The 20,809-nt window shown below is 41.7% G+C and overlaps 2 protein-coding genes across 2 annotated transcripts; one reads left to right on the forward strand and one right to left on the reverse strand.

The window, feature by feature from the left end:
- Positions 1 to 124: 124 nt before the first annotated feature.
- ccdc59 (coiled-coil domain containing 59) lies at positions 125 to 2,124 on the reverse strand. The gene is made up of 4 exons (XM_085386577.1): positions 1,885 to 2,124; positions 1,287 to 1,659; positions 700 to 808; positions 125 to 597 (listed from the first exon to the last, which is right to left on the reverse strand). The coding sequence occupies exons 1-4, from the start codon at positions 2,030 to 2,032 to the stop codon at positions 433 to 435; spliced, it is 795 nt and encodes a 264-aa protein (XP_085242703.1). The 5' UTR covers positions 2,033 to 2,124; the 3' UTR covers positions 125 to 432.
- A 115-nt stretch (positions 2,125 to 2,239) lies between these two features.
- mettl25 (methyltransferase like 25) lies at positions 2,240 to 20,504 on the forward strand. Its single transcript, XM_085386576.1, has 12 exons — positions 2,240 to 2,744; positions 3,290 to 3,469; positions 3,616 to 3,722; positions 3,847 to 4,431; positions 4,740 to 4,887; positions 9,385 to 9,479; positions 11,569 to 11,598; positions 12,149 to 12,222; positions 14,911 to 15,004; positions 15,971 to 16,045; positions 16,463 to 16,534; positions 19,712 to 20,504. The coding sequence occupies exons 1-12, from the start codon at positions 2,528 to 2,530 to the stop codon at positions 19,817 to 19,819; spliced, it is 1,785 nt and encodes a 594-aa protein (XP_085242702.1). The 5' UTR covers positions 2,240 to 2,527; the 3' UTR covers positions 19,820 to 20,504.
- Positions 20,505 to 20,809: the final 305 nt, after the last annotated feature.

Raw genomic sequence — 20,809 nt, forward strand, 5'->3', positions numbered from 1 at the left:
GTGTGTAATTAAGACAGCAGCATAATGAAGGCTGTCAGCGGGATGAGTGTTATTGTGTTTTTGGAGGTTTACTTGGAAATAAAAGCTAAACTTGTTGACTACCAGAAAATTGGCCAAAAGAAAGTTGTATTTATGGTTTATTTCAAAATAAAAGCACATTATTGGAAATTATATATTTATTTATTTTTAAAAATAAAAGCATGCTCTGTCCTCACTTCATTTCTTATGATGCCATCTTGTGGTTGGACAGTACAATGACTTTCAGTGGTCAGAGCAAAAAATACTGTGAAATCACAATATATATCTCAAAGTAATTTATGGTCAAAACAACCACAAGTTTCCACTTTGATTTTGCACAGAAAATCGCAGCCTTGATTCAGCCTATGAGGTTTTAAGTAAAGTCCTCTACTGGCATTCAGTTCTGAGGAGGAGTCATTTCCCACTTCCTTGTATCTTCTGAAGTAAATATTCCATTTGGAGGTTTAGATTTGGCTGTCCTTTCTTGGTCTTCTTGTTTAGGATCTGGAATGTCTCCATCTTTTTCTGTTTGTACTTCTGGATGGCCTCTTCTTTCTGTTGCTTGTTCTTCAAGTACTCCTAAAAACAGCAAACACACAGGCTGTTGTTTAAAAACTTTTTTCATTAAAAAAAATGAAAGACTGTGATCTTATTTTTCTTTTACTTAGTCAAACACATTACCTCTTTCTTCTTTCTCCGCTTCTCTTGGATCCTCTCAAATTCTTCTTTTGTCTTCTGGTAAGAGTTTTTCCTCTCCATTTTTTTCCTCATGCGATTGCTCATTGGAAGACTGGTGGAAACAAGCAAACATTTTTTTTTAAACCCAACATTATAAAAGCTGACTTTGTCTATGCATTCTCCACCCTCTCTTGTTTTAAGTGTTGTGTAAAAGTTGTGAGCCACCCCTCATTTCCTTATAGGACACAATGCATACCATGCTGAGATATGCCAGGTTTTCAGTTAGTAGCTCTTTGGGAATCAAACTGTTTTATCTTTGGCATTTTTTTTTAGGTTCAACTAAAGAACAAATTAGTTTTTGCAACAAACTGCTAGCAACAAAGTGATTCAGTGTAGCCCCAACACTGTTCCATCCTTTGTACAAGGTGTGTTTTCTATGCTTCAGTGATTCGTACGTCATTGCTGAGTGGCTGAACAAGCAAGGAAGTGATCAAAAAAGCAGTCAATGCTCCTTGAAAGCTAAATATAAAGTAATGAGGATTGCTTCATGATTTTGGCACAGTTCTGTATGTCTGCACAGACTTGCTCACCTTTCGCTCTGTGAAGCTGATGTTGGCTCAGCTTGGTTCCCGGACACTGACTCTTTCAGCTCAGATCCCCCACTAACTTCTCCTTCACCAGCTGCCTCGGTCTGCTGTGCCTCATCATCATCCTCTTCCTCTCCATCACCTTCCCCCATCTCTTTCGTCTGCCCTTTCATCCTCAGCTTACTCCTGTTCACTCTGTTTGTCCAGGCTTCTTTCTTCAGTTTCTCTGCCTCAGCCTCGTACAGATGCCTGAGGTGTTCTGGATACTCTTCTTTGTACAGGTTTTTGGACCCTGGGTTCTTCTTCTTCTCCTTTCGCAGCAGTTTGTTGTATTCATGTTTGACTTTCTGCTTCCTGTTGAAAGCAAATCCTTGACCTGAAGAGTTAAGTCAGAGATTTTAAATACAGGCAAATCAAACCATTTAAAAAAAAAAAAATCAGATTCAGTGTCATTACTTATCTAGACTATGCTCATGCTCTTGTGTTGACAGTCGTTTGAATTAACCCAACACGGATTAAGTTCTGATTTTAATATGAATTCCTATGTTATTTAAAGATAGAGACTGTGTCGTTTTTACGTGTACGTTCAGCCTTATTGTACCTTCTTTTACGCTGCCTTTGAATAATTTCTGATCGGAGATCCATTTTCTTTTCTTTTTGACACCCTTCGCGCCACTTTTTGTTTTCGCCAAGTCGCCCTCTTTCCCTGCAAACTTCTCATTCTTCGTTTTTTGATCTGTTGGTGCCATGTGTGTTCAGTCTCTTCGGGAAAACTCAAATGTTTACAACCTCCTCGTCGACTTCAGCTAGCATGCCGTTTCGTTACAGACGCTGTGTGATGACGTCAACAAGACAAGACTTGATAAATCGATTGCGGAAGGCCCTATTTCGAAATGTTCCTTGTTGAAATTCCTTGTTATAAATTCATGCTGTAGTGAACAGGTATAAAAGGAGGCTTCAGTTAAATTTTTTTTAATAGTTTTTGAACAACTTATCAATAACAACGTGAGTTTTATTATTTTTTTCTTGTCGGACTTCCAAGTATGTTGGTTTTTGATGAAGTGTAAACGCCCTGTTACACTGTGTAAACTCGCCTTGTATGTATGTAAAGCTTATATTATTGAAAAATAAAAAACAGATCAGTAAATTCATCGAACCGTTTTTTCTACTGCCAATGTCTAGGCGTACACCAGAAGTGGGACGTTTGCGTGCTTGCCCAGCTCCTCTTCGTTTTATTAATTAACATGAAATCCTCCTCATGCAGCCTCACAGAAATTCAGCAACGGATAGACGAAGTCACTCGGTTTCTATCTATAACTCTTAATATTGCTAATGCCCACACAGTGGAGTTTTACACTCACGACGTGTGGAAACGGTTCGTGGCCGTATCACCGGAGGACGTCCTGTCAGCTGTAGGTTCCGGTAATCACCAGCAGAGGGAGCCACAGCACAGGCAAAGTGGTAAGCTAGTTCCAACCAAACAAGAGAGCGAAGGGCTTTTCTTTTCTTTTCTTTTCTTTTATTGTCTAATATGGAAGCTTGTTTCCTGGAAAAATGTCAGAGAGACCTAATTTCTTAAAAAAATTTGAGATAACAACCCCAAACATTGACTTATGGATGGCAAAAAATAAAATAAATAAATAAACTTTTGGAAACATTCTTCCATGTTTAGGAACAAGGAGTAACCTAATACTAATGATATATATATTTTTAAAGTGTTGATTTTACTTAGACTTGAAGTTGTTAGTTACTTTTGAAACAAGGTAATTATCAGCCCAAATGTGTGTGGATCATATCGCATCTGAAAAGGGACTGCAGATGTTCTGGACCAAAATCTATGTTAGTATCAGCTTATTAAAGATTTGATCCCCAGTATTTATAAATTAATATAAATTATCAAGGCATAAAAGCAAAACTATTTATACATGGACCGAAACTGTGAATTTTAAAGTATATTCTATGTGGACTTTATGTTACAGATATCCCATATCTGTCTCCCTAAACAGAGCAGCCCAGCACCACATTTGGGTTTTGCAATGATACAAAGCGACTGGTTGGCACCCAGGAACTTGTGCAGGCAGCTAAAGAGCACTCTCTTCCCAGCCTTGGACTCTGCATGAGCCGGGAGAATCTACTGCAGGACCTCAGGGACATGAAGTCCGACTCTGGTACTCCAGAGGAGACAGGTAGGGAAGGATTGTTTCCCACTGAGAACAGGAAGCAATCCAGGATTGTCCTGTTCAAATCACAACCATAATTTTTGAACCTATGTGGTGTCAATTTTGGGGAAACTGTGACATTTCTTTCCACTGACCTTTTTTTTTTAATATAGTGGCTGCTTTTGAGTCAGATGAGTTTATGACTTCTAAGAAATCCCATGAAGTCCAGTCCATGTCTGAGGTGGTGGCCTGCCTGGCTCAGCACTGTGGGGTTAATCAGGTAGGGCAACATTTTTATAGGTACAGGCAATATCCTAAAGGTATATACTGTAAAAAAGAAATCTGTAAAAACCACTGAACAGCTCTTAACATGTACTGTTTTTGTTTTTTAACTTGACATGCAGGTGATAGATGTAGGCTCAGGGAAGGGCTACTTGAGCTCCTTCCTCTCTCTTCAGTATGCCCTTCGGGTGTATGGCATTGACTCCTCTAGCACCAACACCCACGGTGCTCAGGAGAGGAACAGGAAGCTAAAGAAGTTCTCGAAAGCATACCAGAAACACACCAAAGCAGCAAGGACGCAATCAGAGGCCACACATTCTCCTCAGGAGGAGTTAATAGAAAGAAAAACTGGGCTGAATGGAGACGAAGATGTTTTCTCTGGTAATGGGCCAAGAATTCGGTCACAAGAGGAGGAGAGGGTGTTAACAAGCTCATCAGACATCAACCCCACAGTGGAAGGACGTTCAGAGCAAAACCTAGAAACAGACGAGCTCTTCCTGAGTGCTTTATCCGTGGATGTAATACAGCCTGCTTCCCCCAGAGTTCCCCCAAGTCAACTCAGTGCTGAGGAGAGAGAGAGGAGGAAGAGAGAGAACCTGGAGAGGAAAGCTCAGAGCAGGGCAGACAGCACTGGAGCCGTGTTTTCACCTCTCACATCTTACGTTACTGCAGAAACAGAGCTCCGAGACCTCATCAATGAGCTGGAGGTGAGCAAACCCAAAGCCAAAAGTAAATGTTTAATAATATAAGTAAAAAAAGAAAAGCTTCTTATATATTCAGCCAGCTGTAGAGCATAGTAGCATAGCTTGATTCCCATAGCAACTCCTAGAATTACAAGTGTGTCACAGCAGCTGGAGTTTGCATTACTGGAGTGAGTCTGGGATGTGACTGCGGTGCCAAATCTGCAGCGCGTCATCATCAATAAATTTTACCATCGATCTCTACTACTCCCCCTACTTGCTTCCACCTCCTTTTCTGTTCTCTCCCATCTCTGTGTGATTTGTCCAAAACCCAGGATGCAGTCATGGTTGGCCTGCACACTTGTGGCGACTTGGCTCCCAGCACGCTGAGGATGTTTGTGGCTAAACCGGAGCTAGCCGCAGTCTGCAGTGTGGGCTGCTGCTATCACCTGCTGTCTGAGGAGTTTGACCATGCCGGACAGAGTAAACAAACAAACACACACACACACACACACACACACACACACACACACACACACACACACACACACAATTAGAGGTGTAAATCGCTTCCAGGAGTCAGGAGGTGTGTTTCTATCTGTCTCTGTTTGAGTTGAAAAACTGTAACTGTACACACACACACAGCCTGTGGTTTCTCATGTGCTGTTTATGTCTATTTCTCTCCCTCCTTATTTTCACTGACACTTCTCCCATAGTCCAATCTCAGACACCTGCACTTCATCAATCTGCTCTTATCAGAAATGTAATCTTATATTCCCACAAAGAGTCACATAAACACTTAAACCGAGCCACCACAACATTAAAACCACCTGCCAGATATTGTGTTGGTCCCGCTTGTGAGCACTGACCCGTAGACACAGATCTGTGATGTTCTGCGGTGTCTGTCACCAGGGCTTTGGCAGCTGAGTCTTTGGGTCCTGTGGGCTGTGGGGTGGAGACTGCTTAGATCAAGCCTTGAATCTTCCAAGTCCCAGTCAGTGCAGTGGTGCTGGATTCAGTCCTGTAAGGTTCAGTGTGAACCACTATAGTCAGAGAAGGATTATCCTCTGTATTTTTCCCATGTAGAGATCTTTAGGGTTTACAGAGAATGGTCAGAGCAGTAGAAGATATCCAATGAGCAGCAGCTGGCTGGGCAAAAATGATTTGTCAGGGGAGAATGGCCAGGCTGTTTTGGGCTGATAGAAAAATAACTAAATTAGCCACTCGTAAAAACCAAAGTATGCAGAAGAGCATCTCTAAAAATACAACAAGTCAAACCTTGAGGCATATGGGCTACAGCACCTTTGCAGCAACTGTAGGTAGACTCAGTCAGGTTGAATGGTGTGCTTTATACAGTGGGGCAAAAAAGTATTTAGTCAGCCACCGATTGTGCAAGTTCCCCCACCTAAAATGATGACAGAGGTCAGTAATTTGCACCAGAGGTACACTTCAACTGTGAGAGACAGAATGTGAAAAAAAAAAATCCATGAATCCACATGGTAGGATTTGTAAAGAATTTATTCGTAAATCAGGGTGGAAAATAAGTATTTGGTCAATAACAAAAATACAACTCAATACTTTGTAACATAACCTTTGTTGGCAATAACAGAGGTCAAACGTTTACTATAGGTCTTTACCAGGTTTGCACACACAGTAGCTGGTATTTTGGCCCATTCCTCCATGCAGATCTTCTCGAGAGCAGTGATGTTTTGGGGCTGTCGCCGAGCAACACGGACTTTCAACTCCCGCCACAGATTTTCTATGGGGTTGAGGTCTGGAGACTGGCTAGGCCACTCCAGGACTTTCAAATGCTTCTTACGGAGCCACTCCTTTGTTGCCCGGGCGGTGTGTTTTGGATCATTGTCATGTTGGAAGACCCAGCCTCGTTTCATCTTCAAAGTTCTCACTGATGGAAGGAGGTTTTGGCTCAAAATCTCACGATACATGGCCCCATTCATTCTGTCCTTAACACGGATCAGTCGTCCTGTCCCCTTGGCAGAAAAACAGCCCCATAGCATGATGTTTCCACCCCCATGCTTCACAGTAGGTATGGTGTTCTTGGGATGCAACTCAGTATTCTTCTTCCTCCAAACACGACGAGTTGAGTTTATACCAAAAAGTTCTACTTTGGTTTCATCTGACCACATGACATTCTCCCAATCCTCTGCTGTATCATCCATGTGCTCTCTGGCAAACTTCAGATGGGCCTGGACATGCACTGGCTTCAGCAGCGGAACACGTCTGGCACTGCGGGATTTGATTCCCTGCCGTTGTAGTGTGTTACTGATGGTGACCTTTGTTACTTTGGTCCCAGCTCTCTGCAGGTCATTCACCAGGTCCCCCCGTGTGGTTCTGGGATCTTTGCTCACCGTTCTCATGATCATTTTGACCCCACGGGATGAGATCTTGCGTGGAGCCCCAGATCGAGGGAGATTATCAGTGGTCTTGTATGTCTTCCATTTTCTGATGATTGCTCCCACAGTTGATTTTTTCACACCAAGCTACTTGCCTATTGTAGATTCACTCTTCCCAGCCTGGTGCAGGTCTACAATACTTTTCCTGGTGTCCTTCGAAAGCTCTTTGGTCTTGGCCATGGCGGAGTTTGGAGTCTAACTGTTTGAGGCTGTGGACAGGTGTCTTTTATACAGATGATGAGTTCAAACAGGTGCCATTCATACAGGTAACGAGTGGGGGACAGAAAAGCTTCTTACAGAAGACGTTACAGGTCTGTGAGAGCCAGAGATTTTCCTTGTTTGAGGTGACCAAATACTTATTTTCCACCCTGATTTACGAATAAATTCTTTACAAATCCTACCATGTGAATTCATGGATTTTTTTTTCACATTCTGTCTCTCACAGTTGAAGTGTACCTCTGGTGCAAATTACTGACCTCTGTCATCATTTTAGGTGGGGGAACTTGCACAATCGGTGGCTGACTAAATACTTTTTTGCCCCACTGTATGACATTTGCAGATTGGATCCAAGAGTCCTCCGTGTCATGTCTGAGCTAACTATTCATTTAATTTTCCATAGCTGGGACATGCCCAGCCACACTGCAATGTTGTGGCTGATTAGTGCATATTCCTACTTTTTAGTAAACAAGTCCAATATTACACTGAGAATTCTGAGACTCGGCCTAGTTACCCTTCTGGAGATTGAGTTAAGCTCTGACGCCTACTGTTACAGTCATTAGACTGGATTTATGGATTTAAAATGGCTGTTGAAGGCTGCTGAAAATGAGAATATTTGACCCTTGTATTTAAAAACAGAATCTATTAGAAGGAATTGATTCTGCAGCCAGCGTGAAGTATTCTGTGTTTACGGTGTCGTAGTTAGCCCCGAGTTTCACACCGTAGAGGCTGTTTATCATTGTCTGCTGCTGCCCTAGCTTGACGGCAACGCAGGTGCCAGAATGCAGGCTGATATCATCCCTGTCTCATATATTCCTCCACTCCAGAGTTTATGAGGTATGAAATTGTCTACATGTGTCCTCGTGCTTTGTCTGTAGCCTCTGCACGTCTGCAGGAAAAGAGGCCTCGCTGCTGTCGATACAGCACCACGTCATCTCTTGTTAACAGTGCGACCCTCGACACTTGAGAGTGGAAAATGCTATCATGACAGCTGATTGAAAACACTCTTTTCCACACTTGTTTCTCGATCATTTAAGGAAAGGAACAAAGGCGTTCGCTCACACACGCACAGTTTCACTCCCCTGTTGGCCTTACAGTGCAGTCTGGGCTGCAGGCCAGCTCCTGTGGTGGCCTGCTTCAGCCCAAAAAAGGATCCAAAGGCCTGAAAGCTTCGTTGGAGAAGGACGTTATACATTTATGTGATCGGCTCATTTAGAATTCAAGGATTTCCTGAAGTGCAGCATCCACATCTAGTACTGTAAACTTTCTATATACTCACAACAGCAAAAACGACTCCAAGACGAGTACAGCTTTTGAGTGTACATGTCCGGTCACGCACTAGAATATCAGAAATATTTATCTGACCACTTCAGAACGAGCTCTGTGACCAACACAAGCAAAGCTACTATAAACAGCTCTGTGCACATAATGTACTGAAATCCACCCTTCAGATGTCACAAAGCCTCGTCCACTTCAGTTGCTTCTAAGGGCCTGTGTTGGCGGCCATGTGCCAGGCAGACGTGAAGCTAACCTGACTGCTAATATGCCCCCGTGTCCAGAGCAGTTTGTGAGAGCCTGACCATCCACAGCTGCACATGTTATTAGTGCTTCCTTTGACTGTACTCCCACTGGATTCGCTGTGCCTTGGCCTCAGTCTTCCAACCTTTTTAAAGGGACATGAAAAGGATGGCATGCTGTCAACACTCGCCACCCTCCCACTGGGAATCAGGGTTTTTGAGTACTAAGAACTCCTGCGGTTAGAAAAATGGGGCTCAAATTGCTATTTTTCCACACAATAATTAGAGGTTAGCCGTACTGACTATTTAGGGGGTAACATATGAATTTGCTTGCATTAAAAGAGAAGTTTGAAGTTCTTTTGGGTGATTTTCTGCTGAGAGTTAGATTAGCTTAGCACAAAATGATTAAAAATTAGGAGGCTAATGGTCTTAGCTCCTCAAAGGTAACGAAACACTCTATCAGCATCTATAAAGCAAAATAATTACGCTAGGTGAAATTTGCTAAACTGTACAAAACCTCAGGATTGAATCAATGTTATTTTTAGGCTAGGCTTGCTTTCCCCAAGGTTTATCTTTTGTGCTAAGCTAAACTAAATTCCTGCTGGCTGTGTCTTCGGATTTAATTTAACACTAACTAATAGGTCATTTGAATCCACTCCCCTGGGATGTTCTAAGGCAATCACTGCAAAAAACAACAAAAAAAGTTCGGTACTTTTGCTATCTTGATGTTTCTCTTGCAAATATTTGAAATAGATGAAAACAGCATGAAAAATCCCACTGGTCAACTAAACTGATTAATCAGTTGACTCATATTCCTGTGTGTCCTCTCACAGAGTGTTTACAGAGTGTGTGTGGTTTCCCTCTGAGTCAGTACCTCCGTGACCAATCCTGCTTTTGTGGCAGAAATGCCAGGATGTCAGCATGTTTGGTAAGTTTCTCATGTGTTTTTTTTTTTTTTTTCTTTTTTCATGGCTGCATACAAAAAGCCCCCCAAACAAACAAAAAAAACTATTAGCTGACAGTAAAACTTTACACTGATGAACTCAAGAGTCTGACCGTCAGTGGATGAATCACATACTGTTCATGTTTTCATAACCCTTGGTGCATACTGAGGTCTGATGGATACAGTCAACTGTATTTATACTGTTGCTTCCAGTGTATATAATTTTGCTTCTGTAACCAACCACAGTGGATTTGAAATGAAGTAGTGAAGCTGTGATTGAAGTGCAGACCTGCAGCTTTATTACAAGCGGTTTAAAAAACGTTGCATGGCAAATTACACCCATTTGTTATAAAGCCTTTCCATTTTCACAGGCTCAGAAGAAACTGTCCCCCCACCACCACACACACACACACACACACACACACACACACACACACACACACACACACACACACACACACACATTCACTTGAACAGCATGCTCGGATGCATTGAGGTCACTTGTCTGAATTGGATATTTAGGAACATTACATTTGTTCGCCTTACAAATCTCTGGGGCTGCTTGCACAGCATCATCCATCGTGGCCCTATTTTTATGCTGCAGATCTGAGCACCTTGGCCGGGAGTCCATTGATTAGCCACTTATTAATCGTCACACAGTTGCTTAAAGACAGACTCCCCAAGGATTATAGTTGGAAGCCAGAAATCTTCTCGTATCAAGGTCATGTCTCTCTCCTCTGTGACCAGTCCAGATATGTGTTCGTAGAAAAAACATCATCACCAGATCCTACATCCACCAACGCATCACTGCGGTTTTGACAGACACTTTGGTATTTTTTGTGTCAGTGGTTTCCCAATAGTGTGCACATTGAGGCAAGTCTGGGTGTGCCCTGATCCAGGTGTGCTTTGGTATTTTTGTACAACCATTGAATTGTTATTGCAAACATATAACTGTTCTATGTGCACTGCAAGGGTCTGTTTCAGAATCAGAAGCCAAACAACTCTTCTGAAAGAAACTTGGCCTACCTTAAAAGAGCACTGGATTCATACCAAAGGCTGACAAGTTAACAGAGGCAAAGTATTGTTGAGTGGTGACAACTCTGCAATAGATTACAAATGGCACGGGCTGTCAAAGAGTGTTATTCTGAAAAGCAAAAAGGGAGAACTCTTTGGGTGACAAAGATTGTTTTGCATAGATACTCCGTAGTTGTGGCTTGCTCGCAAAGAGTTTGAAAACTAATACTTTGGACCATCAGCCCTTTCATTCTGGCCCAAGGTAAAAGTTTTTTTCTTCACCAAGGAAATACCAAGAATTCTTCAATCATCAAGAAATTTCTTGCCTTCCTTGGGTAAATGTCTGTGTTATCCATGTTGCTGAACTTTCCGGTGCATCCCTTCTTTCCAAGAACCTGCAAAATTGAACTGGCAACCCAAGAGTTTCCACTATCTTTCCAATAGATCTCTTTTGTTTTTCACCCTAGCGATGGCATTCTTCATGTGCGCTGACACATCTTTCCATATCTGTAATATTGAGAGTTCCCATGAGCAGCTACCAAATTCAACTTCAATATGTGGCGTTTTACAGAAGCAAAAATGTACCACTGTTCAAATACTTATGTACCTAATATACTAGACCAGGGGTGGGGGAACTCCAGGCCTAAAGGGCCGGTGTCCTGTAGGTTTTAGAGGTGTCCTTGATCCAAGAGAGCTGATTTATATGGCTAAATGACCTTCTCAACATGTCTCGAAGTTCTCCAGAGGCCTGGTAATGAACTAATCATTTGATTCAGGTGTGTTGACCCAGGGTGACATATAAAACCTGCAGGACACCGGCCCTTGAAGCCTGGAGTTCCCCACCCCTGGACTAGACAATAGGCTCAGAAGTCTTGTAGAGTCCATCTGCTGTTCTGGCAGCACACAAAGGACCAAGACTATATTAGACAAGGGTGATCATAATGTTTTGGCTCATTAGTATAACCAGAGCATCAGAAATGTTTTTTTTTCTTTACTCCTACAGCTCACTTTTTTTCCAGGAAAGTCTTTGTCTTAACACTTTCCCATTTGTCTCAAACAGGCACTGGAAAGAGTTGCACTTGGCCAAGGGGTAAGTAAGGCGTGCATACTAACTGTAATCAATATCATAGACAAATAGCCATCATTGCAAAAGAATGGAAGCTCTTTCTGTAAACTGTCATTACGCTCATCAAAACAAATACATCAAATGATTTCAAATCACAAGTACGGGCTTTCACAATCACCCAGGACCGTATTATCTTCATTGCTGATCTCCGGCATGCATTCAAACAATCAGCCCATTAATTCTGCTATTGTTTTAAGTCTGTGATTGACTACAGTGTATTTATTTGAAATGCAGAGCTTGGAGGCTCCAGGCCAAAGCTGATACATGACACCCGCTGCCATTAATATGGAATGTTTATAAATATTAATGCAATCATGGAAAGATTGATTACTGACTGGAACAGAACTCTGAATCCAAAAACAGGCTTGATTGCTTGCTAGTGTTGCACTAAGTTTGCAAAGTGTCAGAAATATTCGTCGGCCATTTGTACACGTTTGGTGAAGGAAAAAAAAGTTTTTCACTGTAAAAGCTGAGTTATGTTAATTCAAATAAACAGCTTTGTCCTTCCCTGCAGATTCAGATGGAATCTCTGTTCTACCGAGCAGTCCTTCATGTTATTCTGAGGGACCACTACAGCTCCTATAAAAGGTAATCTACAGGAATTCACATCTGGACCAGCGGATTTCTAGTGGAGTATGAGAAATCAGGGCAAATGCATGTAATTTTTTAAGACCTTTTTTTTCCTTCCCCCTGTCAGTGTGTACAGTATCAACTATGTTTGGTTAGAATGAGTGAGAACAGAACAGGTGTCAAGCTTTGATAGCAGTCCAAAGGTTTTGTTTTATTTGTTGTGAACCAGAAGTGAAAGGTTTCTTTCTCTGGCTTGTTTAGGTTACAAATGACCCAAGACTTGCCAGCAAAAGCCATATGTACTCAATTCCTGGCCAGATTTGGGTGTATTGTTGTATCAGGCCTAATGAATAATAGACTTGAGGGTTCAAATGAGCTTGAAGTTTACATATAGATCAGTTAGTGGACAGAAATTGAACCGACAGGAAAAAGTCTTTTGTTTCCAAGCAGGTAACCTATGGCAATTCTAGCGGCTAGAGCACAGCTACAAATGTTTTGTTCTGAAAATGTTCAAAGATCATTACCCTTCAGTGTTATAGTGATGTTTTCAGTACAGGAAACATTAAAAAAATCTGATTAATAAACCAGTTTCCTGATCTTGCAGGTATTATTTGCCAAAAAATAGGAACATTCCCTACTACATGCAGCGTGACCCCTACATAGGACAATGCTGCTTTAATCTAAATGCTAACATAAGCTATGTTATATGTTCATACTGTCTACGCTAACACATAACATAGCTGGAAACATTCCTCAGAGATTTTGGCCCATGTTGACACGATGGTGTCACACAGTTGCTCCAGATTTGTCGGCTATACATGTGTGATATTAATCTTCTAGTCCACCACATCTCAAGGTGCTCCGATTGTTTTGAGATCTGGTGACTGTGGAGGCGATTTTAGTACAGTGAACTCAAAGTTGTGTTCAAAAAACAGTTTAAGATGATTTGAGCTTTATGATATGGCATACTATCCTGTTGTAAGCAGCCATCAGAAAGCAGGTATGCTGTGGACACGGTCAGCAACAATACACAGCTAGGCTTAGGTATTTAAATGATGCTTAGTTGGCAATAAGAGACTCAAAAAGTGCCAAGAACGTATCCCCCCCACACCATTAAACCAATGCCAGACTGAACTGCTGACACGAAGGAAGATGGATCCATGCTTTCATGTTGTTTACACTTAATTCTGACCTCACTGTTCAAATATCACAGCAGCAATTCAGACTCATCAGACCAAGTTTTCTCAGTAGCTCATGTGCTTCAAAGTTTGATGTGTTGGCATGCTCGTCTGCATACCTTGGTATTAATTAGTGGCTAGCTGGGTTATTGTTACCCAAAAGCAGCCTGGCCATTCTGTTCTGAGGTCTGGCATCAACTACATCTTCACCCAGGGAACTGCTGCTCACTGGATATTTTTCCTTTTTCAGACCATTCTCTGTAAACCCTAGAGATGGTTGTGTGGGAAAATCCCATCTCAGAGGAGGTCATCACCATGCCATGTTCAAAGTCCCTAAAATCACCTTCCCCATTATGATGCTTGGTTTAAACTTCAACCTAAAGTCGTTGAATTATTAACTTGTTTGATTGATTAGATATTTGCGTTAAAGAGCATTTGAACTGGTGTACTTAATAAATTGTCCAAGAGTAAATACTGTTTACCATGCTTATCATCTTATTATACAGAGTTAGCATTGTAACAGTTACTGTTAGCACTAAACACAACAGTAGTTGGTCAAAAATGACAATTAAAGTGATGATGGGACTCTAATGCTAATGCAATCAAAGTCATTCCAATATATACTGATGGGAAGGTGAATGTACCAAATTTCATAGCAGTCCATTAAACAGTCTAAAGAAAGCCAGTAAAATCATTAAAATTTGTACTCTGAGAATCATTTCTATAAAACTTCAGATGCTTTTAGTTATTTCTCTTTCGACCAAAGTGGTGGCGAGACTAACTGGACATACATGCCGTAACTGACTTACTTAGATCCACAAAACTACTAGGAATAAAAAGGTGAGCCGTTGCCTACAGAGAATTTAAATAAAGGTACCAAAATATGGGCACATATATGAGAAGGCAGCGTCATAACGCACACAGAAACATGTTTAGACTGGCAGTGGTTCTTGATTATGCATTTTAAGTTAAAAATTCCTGCTAAACTCCACATCTCCTTTTTTCTTTGTGAATTTTCTAGTGTTTCTTGTGGATTTTTGGTATTTTAATGAACATTTGTACATTTTCTACATTACTAGAAATACTGTAAAAAATAGAAATTCTTAACACCATCTGGTAGCAATTAAGGCAGAATATGCAGGCATCCTTCAAGCTTCAGTTTGTCCTTAATTCACCTTGCTATCCAAAGAGTAGCTGCTGCTTTACAACCCAGCCCATTCTCACTCCATTCCCTATACTGTAAGGCCTTTCAGCCAGTGTAGTGCACATCTTTAGTGACTTATTGTATCTGCCCGGCAAAGCCAAACAATAGAAGGAAATGCTGCAGACCTCAGTTTACTCTTATCAAAATATTATCACTCCAGACACCATCAAAGAGAACCTGCCTGCTGACCTTTGACCTTCATCAGATCAGCATTGAATACCCATTAGTCTTCCCCAAACACCAGCTATTCCTCATCGTTTAATCCTTAGAAACATTTGCTGAGGTGTGAGTGCATCACTGAGCAGAAACATGTTTGTTCCACAGTGAAAAGCGAGTTGGGAATGTTTACTCCAAAGCAAAGTCATTTGTGGACTACGTTCGGCGAGCTCTGCGCAGACTGGAACTGGATGAATCAAAGGTCGGGAGCAGAATATTACACTCATCTTTACACCTTCCACAAACACACAAGAAAAGAAATAAACACACTGTCCTTCTGCATTTTCAGCTACAGATTTAGGTTAGAGCTAGACTCAGTAAGTGGACCATTTCCAATCCATATTTTTACTCATGACCTCAAACAGAGAAGCGTTGCATAATTCACAATTCAAAATTATCCTTATTTGTTTTATACTGACCCTTGTTGTAGTCCCTGAGTTCATTCTCAGCTGTTTAAGCTCCTCTCTCTTTAAGGCCACCCTCCCTTTGATCCAGCTGGTCTTCTGATTGGCTGCATGGGGCCAGTCCCAACCAGCCAATCAGCAGCTGGATAGGCCCAGATGTTTTGACATCTTACAGAGCCATAAGTACAAAAAAAGACTGTCTGACAGTGGAATTATACATCTGCACCTACTGCACTGTGACCTAATGTGCAGCTCCATAGGAATCTAACTACACGTCACACTCAGTGCGGCCTCCACAGATATAAATGCTAGCAACAGCTTTAGCCACTTGTGAAGCCGACATCATAGGCTGCGTGTAGATGAGGCCTGAGCTTTTGCCTCTCAGGGATTACTTTCACATATGCTGACCTCATTATTTGAAAATTTGAGCAACAATCATTCTAACAGCATGTATGTGACAGGATATAAGTAAAAACCTAACAGGTTGATTTAGGTTAACAATAGAGTGTGTTGTATCGTATAGTATAGTATAGGATCTTAGTATAGGATCTTTCACACTGTTGAGAAGTCAGTCATCTGGTTGCTCTGGGTAACAGTGGGCGATGGCGCGCTGTCTGTCTGTCCCATGTTTCTCACAGCTCTTTAAAAACATGCTATTTTCTGTCACTTGTCCCACTTCACATCTCCCTCACAGCTTGCTTCCAACTTTTTTTGTCATTCTCCTCTCTTTTACCTGCATATATAACACGTCACTCTCTCTTTAGCTCTCTGACAGCGACATCCAGGATTATCACAACACATACAGAGTGCGAATGGATGAGATGCATGCTTTTAACATGGTAAGTCTTCCATACATCTTGGTTCTCTCCCTGTCGAGCATCCTAGTATTTAATTCCCACCTTAGATTCCAACAACATGTTTAAACCCTTTTTTGTGTAAAAATCTTTTTTTTCCTGTAAAAAGAAAAAAAATTACAGACCACTAAGTGAGGTCATTGTATTCTACGGGGAAATAATGAGAGAGTGATTGCTCTGAACGAGAAGAAAACCACCCACTTTTTTCCCTCTTCTTTTCTGAGGCCACTAATTGTGATGTCAGCCAGCATACCAGTTTTCTTTCATGACACAAACCAGTAAAATAGGTTTTGGGGAATTGCGGACTACTTGGAAGACACAAGTTTTGCATATGTGTCAAATAGAGTAAAAAAAAAAAAGATATACACATGTGCTTTCTCTCATGTCGGCCTCTTTCTACAGCTGAAGGTGACCCTTGCTCCCTGTATCGAAGGTCTGATTCTCCTCGATCGCCTCTGCTATCTGAAAGAACAGGTAAAAAAAATATTTGGTGTCATCAAACTGTCAAATCCTGCTTAAATGAATTCAACTCTGATGGTGCTTCAGAACATTCACAGCACAGCTTTGGAGGATTTTTCCAATTTTCTGTCTGGGCTCATCTTTATGATTCGCTTGTTCAGCTTGTTGATTGGGATATGAAATATACTTCCCAGATGATGAAAGTGAACACACAGAAATGTCAGCTGAAATCTGGAAACCTCTCTTTGTTATTGACAGTAACATAGGTGTCGGCTAAATTGAAGCCAGCCTGCAATTTATCATCTCGTGTTCCGGCAGCCAAACACAACACGCTAATCTTTGGTCTGAGTCATAACGATGAGATGTGTATGATCGAAAAGCTTTGAAGTTCTGATTATGCGAGATTATATGTCAGATGAACCTCCTTAAATGAGAAGGGGGGGACGTAATCAAGCTCTGTAACATCAAGTGCACTGGTCAGCGTTTGGGGGATCTCCCTTGAGGTCAAGCAGAGGAAGGGGGGAAAATAGGAGATGATGGATGGATGTTAATGTGATCCATGCGGTGATAAGTGTGCAGAAGCACGTTCAGCCTTAAACAATCATGTAAGCACACAAAGATCAGGTGTTGAATTGATGTGTTTTCACTGAATTTGCAGGCCCTGATAGTAGAACAACGATGCACATATTCCAGTAAGGAGAGATCATCTGGAAGAAGAGAATGAGATTTATTACAAAAAATATGAATATGCAAATTTAGACTCAAATGAGAGGCGACATCATGGAGCAGATTCCCAGATTATGGTAGGAGATTGGTTGGACCCACAGGAGTCACATACACTGCTTGTGGAGCAGAGTAAGCAGATGGCTGCTGAGCACTTTTGGATGAGATGCCCTGGAAAACTTGGATGATGTAGAGATGGGGAGGAGGAGGGTTGCACGACGGGCGGCCTGAAAGGGAGAATTTACAGATCACTTTACAGAGCGAATTTAAAGGACTGAACAGGGGCCTGAATGGAGGCTGATTGACCCAGAGAGTGTGGGCAGTTAGATTATTTTTGGATAAAAGCACAAATGGCAACATTTTCATAGAGGTGAGTATGACAGCGTGGAAAATCGAAATCACACCGGGGCGGCGCAGCCGAGCGTGAAACGGCTGGGTTTAGAATTAGCACCTGCAAGTCTGAGGCCATGGTTCTCAGGCGGAAAAGGGTGAACTGCCCACCCTTTGTTGTGGTGGATTGTTGTCCCAAGTGCAGGAGTTTTAAGTATCTCAGGGGTCTTGTGAGGGAAGAGTGTAGCAGGACATTGACAGATGAACTGGTGTGGCACCGGCAGTCAAGTTTCAAGTTTTATTGTCATGTACAGATAAACAGTGTAGCCACATTTACCCATAATGAAATTCTTTGGCTCGAGCTCCTCAGCTTTACATGAGCATATAGAAAGTCTGCAGTTATATTAAGAAGAAAATAACAGAAAATAGCAGTAATAATAATGATAAAAGAGAAAAAAGAGAGGAAAAAAGTATTAAATATTTAGAGAATTTAAGACAAGTTGGTATTTACAGGTTGTGCAAAACTTGTGCATGAGCATTTAAGTGGCATTTGTTGAAGTGCCAGTGTGTAGAGTCCTGTAATTATAGTGAGTGTGTAATGGTGTGTATAGAATGTCAGCAGTTCAAAAGCCTGATGGCTTGTGGGTAGAAACTGTCTCTGTGTCTGCTAGTGCGAGTCTGAATGCTCCCGAATTGCCTGCCGGACGGCAGGAGCGTGAAAAGTCTGTGGCTGGGGTCATGCAGAAGCTGTACCGGTCTGTTGTGGTGAAGACGGAGCTGAAAATAAAAGAGAAGCTGTTGATTTCCTGGTTGACCCGTGCTCCTAGCGCTTGTGGCCATAAGCTGGTGTCAGTGACAGAAAGGATGAGATAATGGGTACAAGTGGTGGAAATCAGCTTCCTTGCAAGAGTGGAGGGTCTCTCCCTTAGTAATGGGGTGAGGTTTTAAGTCATTTAGAACAACTTGAAGCAGAACCAGTTAAGGTGGTACAGGCATCTGACCAAGATGTGTCCTGGAGGTCTCCTATGTGTGGTGTTCTGGGCATGTCCTATTCGGAAGACCCAAGAAATCCTGCGTGGACGTGGCCAGGCAGAGGGAGGTCTGGTTGTCTCTCCTTAGACAACAACAGCAGCAACAAAGCTCTTGCTTGTGATGGTTTAATGGATGACAGTGTTAATCAGCCGCTCAGTCCCATATTTTGCATAGGGGCTGGTCAGAATTTGAATTTGTCCGTCATTGGTTTGTGACTAAACCTAGCACCACCCACCAGGCCTTCCTGTAAAATCCCCCAGCCACAGGTTTTTAATCCAGATAAGAACTCTAAAGAGTGTTCACGGGTAAAAGTTTATTGTAGAAATACTATTTTAGGGGAGGAATTCCCAAATGCCTCACAGCAAGAGGGTCCAAGATCTGAATCCTCTGTCTGGCCGGGGGCTTTCTGTGTGCTGTTTGGACGTTCTCCCTTTGTTTGCATGTATTGGTGTGACTGTGAGTGTGAATGGTTGTCCTTGTTAGGCCTGCAGCAAACTGGTGACCTGTTCAGGGTCTCGCCCTAAGTGGAAGGATGACATGATCACTTGATCGTGTATGAATCATATCAGACTTTCAGAAAAGGTGGGCGGGAGTAAGCGACACAGTATGCTTGTTTTATTGGTGTAAATGCTCCCCATCTGTAGATATGCACTTCTGTCCATGATAGCACAGTGTTAGAACTTACAACGGATATTTTTGAAGACCCCTTGGCTATGAGTTACAAACACCTGCTTTAAGATTTTTAAATGGACTGAGTACAAACATGGTTGTGGGGTGACTGCCTGAGAAATTTCTGAACACACCCTAGTCAGCACTAGATGATGACAGAGAGAGAGAGATTTCCAGCGCGCATACAACCTCTGGGTTGGCTACAGTTCTACAGCTAAACAGCTTAGCTGCCAAGGAAGACAAACTTGTTTTGCACATAAACATGAGCCTACCTGAGTGAACACTTGCACAGATATTTCTTCTCGGGGGATTCAATAGAGAATTCTTTTATAGAGGAAACATCCTTCAGCTGTAATAAAGCCCAAACTGGGAGCAGAATCAAGATTTTTATATCAGCTCTGTTGTGTGTTTTTGTTTTTTTTTTTCCTTGTATGCCAGGAGGACGTGTCATTCTCTGCACTGGTGCAACTGTTTGACCCCCTGTTGTCTCCCAGATGCTATGCTGTCATCGGACTCAAGAATGATGGGAAAAGAACTACAAGCTGAGGAACTCGAACATATGCACATAATACAATGATTCAAGGTTCATGTTTATACATGAACGAAGCAGCAATCATGCTTTGAAAGTGATTGTATTATGTATGCATTCCCAACTGTTTGTTTTAATTGCAACATTTCATCTAGTTTGAATCTTTTTTTTAATGTTATCTCGATTTGTGGAACACATGGTGTTACTTTTAAATGGAAAAGTATCTGAAATATTTCTACTTCTCTGGTCTTGGCCTTGGGTTCTTCTCAGAGATCAAACCCGTGCTCGAAACACCTGGAAAAACTGCCTTTTCTCTTTGATAGCATACTATGTATTGCATCCTTTTAACATGTTTTTAAAGACAGTTTAGGGGGTTTGAAGCATTATGGGATTTAAAGTAACCAGGATCCCCTCAGCAGGTCTGGAAACTCAATTTCTAGAATCCCAAACCAGAGGAAGTAGAGGAAAAGACAGGGCATGTGGTGCCCTTGTCTCCAATCTTAATATTTACTTTTTTTAAATTTACCTCTGCCTCAGTTATTTAATAAATCATATTCTTTGTACATGTTTGAAAATTAATGTATGTGGGTTTTGTTTTTGTTTTTTTGTTTTTTTAGCATATAGCTCTTCTTCTGACCTTTCCCTGTAAAACCCGTAAGATGTTCGTGTGTGCAAATTGCAGTAAATCAGCAGTTTCTGAAATATTGTGACCAGCCTGTCTGACACCAGCAACCATACCACATTCAAAATCACTTAAATCACATTTCTTTCTCATTCTGATGCTCAGTTTGAACTTCAGCAGGTCATAAAGACCATGTGTATTTTTTTAGCTGCTACAGTGTGATTGGCTGATTAGATATTTGCATTAACAGGCAGTTGATCAGGTGTTCCTAACAAAATGACCAGTGAGCATATAGTTAATATGGTTACTGTAGGAATAAAACATTACATTTATGGGAAACTGTTCAGCTACCAGGTTAATGGATGACAGCTTCTTACTATATGAA

Source organism: Rhamphochromis longiceps, linkage group LG17 (genome assembly GCF_057381845.1).
Source record: "Rhamphochromis longiceps isolate RC_006_pf linkage group LG17, R_longiceps_female_GT1.1, whole genome shotgun sequence".
NCBI classification, from domain to species: domain Eukaryota; kingdom Metazoa; phylum Chordata; class Actinopteri; order Cichliformes; family Cichlidae; genus Rhamphochromis; species Rhamphochromis longiceps.

What these genes read in the sequence shown, in the direction of transcription:
- ccdc59 (XM_085386577.1), bottom strand. Translation starts at nt 2,032, where the DNA reads ATGGCACCAACAGATCAAAAAACGAAGAATGAGAAGTTTGCAGGGAAA. An exon ending in TCAGCTTCACAGAGCGAAAG is followed by an intron (nt 809 to 1,286) that starts GTGAGCAAGTCT and finishes TGTTTCCACCAG; the next exon opens with TCTTCCAATGAGCAATCGCA. An exon ending in AGCGGAGAAAGAAGAAAGAG is followed by an intron (nt 598 to 699) that starts GTAATGTGTTTG and finishes TGCTGTTTTTAG; the next exon opens with GAGTACTTGAAGAACAAGCA.
- mettl25 (XM_085386576.1), top strand. Translation starts at nt 2,528, where the DNA reads ATGAAATCCTCCTCATGCAGCCTCACAGAAATTCAGCAACGGATAGAC. An exon ending in CACTACAGCTCCTATAAAAG is followed by an intron (nt 12,223 to 14,910) that starts GTAATCTACAGG and finishes TTTGTTCCACAG; the next exon opens with TGAAAAGCGAGTTGGGAATG. An exon ending in TGGAACTGGATGAATCAAAG is followed by an intron (nt 15,005 to 15,970) that starts GTCGGGAGCAGA and finishes CTCTCTCTTTAG; the next exon opens with CTCTCTGACAGCGACATCCA.